A 6,426-nucleotide genomic window follows, 5' to 3' on the forward strand; every position below is an offset into this window, starting at 1 on the left:
CGGGCCCAGCCGCTCCGCGGCATGTGGGATTCTCCCGGACCGGGGCACGAACCCGGTTCCCCCGCATCGGCAGGCGGACGCGCAACCACTGCGCCACCAGGGAAGCCCCAAGGGTCACATCACCTTTTATGTCAACATGCGTAACGTTTCCAGTGTGTTGAGAAGACGTCGCTTTAGAAGAACGTGCCCAGAGGGAGCCGCCTTCCCCACCCGGTGGCCTCACCACCGCCTTCTCCTTGGCTGTGGGTTCTTCTCTCAGCAAACGCACATGCCCAGAGAGCCCTGCCCTCCTCCTCCCTCCCGACCTGCGCCTTCTAACTAGAGTGTTCCTCCTTTCCCACCCCATCTCTGACCCCTAAAGTCCTCCCGCGTGGGAGGCCTCCCCTGCCCCTGGCCCGCAGAGCACACCCCGCTTCCTTCCTTGCGTAAAGGGTGTTGGTTTCCTCATTGCCTCCCCCACCAGAGGGCAGGGGGCTGTGGGTTCGGTTCATCTGGCTCTGCAGCAGGTAGGGAGAGGTGGGCCTGGACCAGGGCTCCCCCCACAGGCCTCACGCCGGCCCCCCCTCCTCCCCAGGCCGAACTGATGAGCAGCCTCATCGAGTACTGCATCGAGTTGAGCCAGGCCGCGGAGCCTGCCGCCCCCCAGGAGAGCGCGGCCGACCCCGCCGCGGCCCCTGGCTCCTCGCCACCGCCCACGCAACACCCCCAGCTGCGGAGGCAGGGCAGCGTGGTGTGCAGCCGGATCCAGCATCTCTCCACCATCGACTACGTGGAGGAGGGTGAGTGACCCCCTCGCGGTGTACACGTGTACCTACACACGTGCACACGCACGCCACGGGGAGCTCTGGAGGGTAGGGAGGTGGGGAGCAATTCCAGACCCGGTGAGTTAGCCTCCAGCGGCAGGACCCGGCTTGGGGGGTCGGGGGCAGGCTCGGCACAGGTGTCCCATCGTCTGAGCTCTGCGACAGGGAATCTGAGGCCTCCGAGGCTCCGGCAGTAAGAGCCCTTCTCCGTCCCTTCTCACTGCTGCGTCCGCAGACATGTCCAGATGTGAAAAACTAGAAACTACCGGTGTCTGTTAGTAAAGGTGTGGGTACGGGAACGATGGGCCCACACCCTGTGGGATCAGTGCAGCTGGTAAAGATGCCATACGTACCCTAGTGCACTGTGGTGTCTTGGATCGAGTCCCAGAACAGACAGCGGACATTGTGGAAGAACAGGTGAAATCCACAGGTTTGCAGCTCAGTTAATAAAGCGTTACCAGTGTTCTTAGCTATGACACGGACCGTGGTAACAGACGGACCGTGCTAACACAGGAGAGCCTTATGAGGATATGCAAGAACTCTATGTATTTATCTTTGCAACTTTTCTGTAAGTCTAGAATTATTCCAAAATAAAAAGGGTTTTTGGCGGGGGGGGGTTTTGGTTTTCAAATGGCAAGATGTTCACAAAATAGCACTGACTAGAAAACATCAGGTACTAGGAGAAAATCAGGTACGAGTACTAGGTACTAGGTGCTCATTAGCCTGTGAGACAGCATCCACGTGCACAAGGAGGGAGAGACCCCTCTGCAGCCATCAGCTGCTGTAACTCTCCTTTTTTCTTCGTGCTTCTTTCTGGCATTTAAATTTTTACAAGCATGTCACTTTTATCCTCGGAAAAAGCAAAATAATTTATAATTTTTCTCTGACACACTTGTTACCACGGTTGCTGTCTTCCTCTCCTAGCGAGCTCAGCCCCTTCACCCCCATCCCCTGTTGCTGGACATCATAGTTACAGCTGACCCTTGTACACACCGGTTTGCGCTGCGCGGATCCACTTACACGCGGGTCTTTTTCAGTAGTAAATACTGTAGTACCGCACGATCCATGGTTGGTTGAATCGGAGGATAAGGAGGAACCACAGGCATATGAAGGGCCAACTCTAAGTTATACTCAGATTTTCGACTGCGCAGAGGGTTGGCATTGTGCGAGGGCTGGCTGTATTTCTAGTTCTCAGCTACTACAAACAGCATACCTGTAGCCAAATCCTTACCTGGAATCTGAACTGTTTCCTCAGGATAAATTCCTAGAAATGGGGTTGCTGGGTCAAAGTGTGTGCCCACTGTACCCATCCCAGGAGAAAAGGAGGCACCTGCCTTCCCCACCCTCACCCACAACGGGTGTTATCGTCCTGAGGGGCAGAGAACTCATTGGAGTTGGGGTTTGGATGCTGGTGACGTGGGATCATTTTTACATGCTTGATCACGTACAGTTTCTTCATGCATTACTGTTCATTTCTGTTGTCTGTTTTTCTTTTGTTGCTTGATTTTTTAAATTAACGTCTTATGTTAATATGGTGTATTTGTTAGAATTAATGAACCGATATGATGCAGTATTATTAACTAAAGTCCTTAGTTTTAACCTAACGTCCTTTTTCAGTCCCAGGGTCCCATCCAGGACACCACACTACATTTGGTTATCGTGTCTCCTTCGGCTCCTCTTGGCTGTGACAAGTTACTCAGACTTTCCTTGTTTTTTGATGACCTTGACAGTCTTGAGGCGTACTTGTCGGGGATATCGTAGGATGCCCCTTTATTGGAATTTCTCTTATGATTTTCTCATTATTAGACGGGGTTATGGGTTTTGGGGAGGAAGATCACAGAGGTAACATGCCATTTTTACTACATCGTATCTAAGGTACCTTATCAACATGATTTATGACTGTTGATATTAACCTTGATCACCTGGCTTGAAATTTTCAACTTTTAAGAAGTCTTTTTGGGGACTCCCCAGGTGGTCCAGTGGTTAGGACTCCAGGCTTCCACCGCCGGGGCCCTGGTCGGGGACCTAAGATCCCACAAGCCTCGCAGTGAGGCCAAAGAAAAAGAAGTCTTTTTATCTCATTGAGGGTTACCTTCAGCCAGTAGTATATGTTATAGGTATTTTGTGGTTTTGGTCTGTTCTTTTTTTCTTCTTCTTCTTCTTCTTTTTTTATAATTGAACTATAGTTGACCTACAGTATATTATATATTGTGGTATATATAGTGATTTTGACAAACGTAGTGATTCAGTATTTTTATGTGTTATGAAATGATCATAAGTCTAGTTACCATCTGTCACCATACAGAGTTATTACAGCATTACTGACCATATTCCATATGCTGTATATTACATCCCTGTGACTTACAGCTGGAAGTTTGTACCCCTCTCTGGTCTCTTCTTGCACAGGTTTAGACAGCACAGCAGGCCCAGCGTCACATGCAAACCCTGGTGGCCTCTGATTTGGAGGCTGGCCACCCACACCACGTGTCCTGTCGCTGGTGGGAGAGCCGGGGTGGGGCTGAGGCTCACAGAGCCGGCAGGAGTGAAGAGGGGAGCTCATCCTGAACAGGCCCCAGAAGGGGCTCCCCTGGGGCTGGACCCCTCCCCGGGGCCCCCTCCCCTCAGGGTGTCCCTCTTGCTCCTCAACAGGCGAGCAGATCAAGCGGGTGAAACCGAAGCGCAGCACGTCCTTCTTCAGCCGGCAACTCTCCCTGGGCCAGGGGAGCTACACCATGGTGCAGCCCACCGAGAGCCTGGAGCAGGGCTGAGGGCCGCAGTGCCTGGCGGGAGGGCATGGGGGCAGCCCCCGGGCCTGGCCCAGCATCGTGCTACCCGAGGGGGAGCGCTGGGAGGAAGGCAGCCTCGGCGTGTGGACAGGTCACTTCTGTACCCGGGACGCTGCCCGGGCTGCGCTGTGCAGGGCCAGCTGGGGGCTGCTGCAGGGTCCCTCCTGCAGCCTGCCTGCCCTCCCTCCGGACGCCGGGCCTCACTGCAGTCTCAGGACCCACCTGACCAGGCCCCGGCCACCCCCTCCCACCCAGGGACTCGCCTTTGTGCCCCTCTCAAAACGGACAGTATCCCCTGCCCTGAAGTCCCCGCTGGAGGCAGGTGTCCCCACTGGAGGAGGAATAGGGCTCAGGACACTTGGGCGTGCTGTGTGTCTTTGGTCTTTCCCCAGGACTTTGGTGACCACATCCCCGCATTCCTTCTGCTGCATTCCAGCCCACACCACCAGGCTGGGACGTGGCCCTGCGGGGAGAGGGCAGGGCGCCTCCTGGATTGAAACACAGCAGGAACAGAGACGGGGAGGCCCCCACCAAGCCCTCCCCGGCTGGATGGAACTGGATGGCCCCTGCGCCCCTCACTCAGGCCTCTCTTGCGGGCAGGAGACACTCTGACCAGAAGGAAAGTGTGCTTGCTCATGTTTGGTGATGTCACTGTGCTGGGAGCTGGCTGTCCTGTGGACCAACAAGTCCACTGGGCCCACACTCCACACCCGGAGGAGCTCCCAAACCCCCTTGGGCTGCAGGTTTTAGTTTTGATCTTTCTTTGTCTGCTTTGGTTCCACGAAGCCTGTGAACTTGGGCAACTCACAAGGATGCTGCCGCCGGCCTCGGAGCTGGTGGCGCTCCTTCCAGGATGGCGCTGTGGTTTCCGCCCAGCCTGAGCCAGGGGGCCGGCCCATGCACGGGAAACCCCAGGACGGGAGTGGTCTCCTCCTTCCCGAGGACCTTGTAGGGAGGCTGGATGTGGCCTGGGCACGGCTCTTCCCACACCCACCTGCCTTCCCCTGGATGAGCTGGCCTCGGGAGGGCCTCCCAGCCCTCGGGCTCCTCCGTGGTAGGTCCCTGGTAGGTCCCATGAGTGCTTCCTGGGGCTTGAGGCAGTCCCAGCTCAGCACAGGCTTTGCTTTGTCTTCCCTTACCCGGGGAGAATGTGGGAGAGGAAATGTGAACCTCTTGTCTCCGGATTTCCAGTCACCTCCTTCTCCCTTTGGTGACTGTGGAACACTCCAGATGTTTTGAGGTGACTTGCCTTTCAGCAGTAGGGACTTTGTTATCTGTCATCATAAATGGGCGTCTCCAGTCTTTTGGAATGTCCTAGCCAAAGGACATCTCATCTCTCCTCCTGGAGTCCCTCCCTGGCTCCCAGCCGGTCCCACTCACTGTTGTGATGCCAGGTGAATTCTTATCTGATGGGTTGAGGGGCCTGAGGGTGTGTGTGTGTACACACAAACTACTTGTTTTGACTCTTCGGCCTCTTTTTCCTATTTTCTTAGCATCCATTGTGCCTTAACTTTTTCTGCCTGCCCTTTCGGGCAAACCAGTATTTTACTCAGTGTCCTTCGAATATTCTTATCCTTTCGTATCATGTGACTTATTAATAATAAAATCAATTTCCAGCAAATTCTGGGGTGGTTTATGATGTGAAATAACGAGTGTGTTAATTACAGCCTAGGAGTTAATTATAGGCTGTGTATTTGCTTTTCATCAAATATGCACGAAGGGGGCTTCCCTGGTGGCGCAGTGGTTAAGAATCTGCCTGCCGATGCAGGGGACACGGGTTCAAGCCGTGGTCCGGGAAGATCCCACATGCCGCCGAGCAACTAAGCCCGAGCGCCTAGAGCCCGTGCACCGCAACGAAGAGTAGCCCCCGCTCGCTGCAACTAGAGAAAGCCTGCGCACAGCAACAAAGACCCAACGCAGCCAAAAATAAATAAATTTATAAAAATATATATATATATATATATATATATATACGCATGAAGGGATGCAGCCCGCTGGGCTTGCCAAGCTAGACACAGGTGGAGAACCCAGAGTAAAGCTTGTTAGTCTCAGCGGTTGGTGAGGGACTCCCAGGGTGGGAAGGTCCAAGAGGGCTTTGGGGGTTCATGGTGGGAACCAAGGTGACAGCTCCGCAGGGAGCAGGGAACAAGGAGCTGGCGGTGGGCAGGCAGACGCTTTGTCCCTGTCCAGTGAGCCTAACTGGCCCAGCCTGCTGGACCCTGTGCCTTCAGCTCGCACCTCACACTCTGGGCTTGGGACCCAGGGCCCAGTCTGGATGCCAGTGCCTCAGGGGAGAGGCCAGAGAACCCAGCAGGTCTGAGGGGTTCTCCTGCCAGCCCTGAGGTCTCCTTGTGCCCCGGGCTTGGCCAGGAGGCAGTCTGTTTCCCACAGGTGCTGTTGGCGGGCGGGCACGGGACAACGCGAGACCCACACACCAGAGCACTGGGAGCCCCGCAGGAGGCAGCAGTGGTAACTGTGGGCTTTGGCCCTGGAGGGTGGGCACTGTTTGGGGGCTTGGGGTTCACACTGAACATTTCAGGAGCTGGAAGGAGCAAGCCACGTGTCCCGGTAATAGTGCGGTTCCAGGACTAGGGCCCCTCCCCTTGGGCATCTGTGACGGTGAATGGGGTCCTCTGCGTGGCATGGGCAGCAGGACACCATGGTCGTGGGCACTGACATGAGGCATCTTGAGCCTCTTCTTTTTTTTTTTTTTTTTTTTTTGCGGTACGCGGGCCTCTCACTGTCGTGGCCTCTCCCGTTGCGGAGCACAGGCTCCGGACGCGCAGGCTCAGCGGCCATGGCTCACGGGCCCAGCCGCTCCGCGGCACGCGGGATCC

At 55.4% G+C, this 6,426-nt stretch overlaps 1 protein-coding gene across 13 annotated transcripts in view; it reads left to right on the forward strand.

The window, feature by feature from the left end:
- FRMD8 (FERM domain containing 8) overlaps positions 1-6,426 on the forward strand; it is a 58,595-nt gene that overhangs the window by 18,783 nt on the left and 33,386 nt on the right. For 9 of the 13 annotated variants that reach the window (XR_003677990.2, XR_008616448.1, XR_008616452.1 and 6 more), the window contains exon 10: positions 575-779. Coding sequence is in view for 4 of the 13 variants with exons in the window: in XM_028482984.1 (XP_028338785.1) it covers positions 575-779; positions 3,453-3,571 (324 nt within the window). In the remaining 9 variants the exon portion in view is untranslated. Of the gene's footprint in view, positions 1-574; positions 780-3,452; positions 5,230-6,426 lie in introns of those variants that run through there. The other 4 variants (XM_028482984.1, XM_055081980.1, XM_024133374.3 and 1 more) reach the window with 1 other exon arrangement.

This window comes from Physeter macrocephalus, unplaced genomic scaffold, assembly GCF_002837175.3.
Source record: "Physeter macrocephalus isolate SW-GA unplaced genomic scaffold, ASM283717v5 random_1, whole genome shotgun sequence".
Classification (NCBI taxonomy): Eukaryota; Metazoa; Chordata; class Mammalia; order Artiodactyla; family Physeteridae; genus Physeter; species Physeter macrocephalus.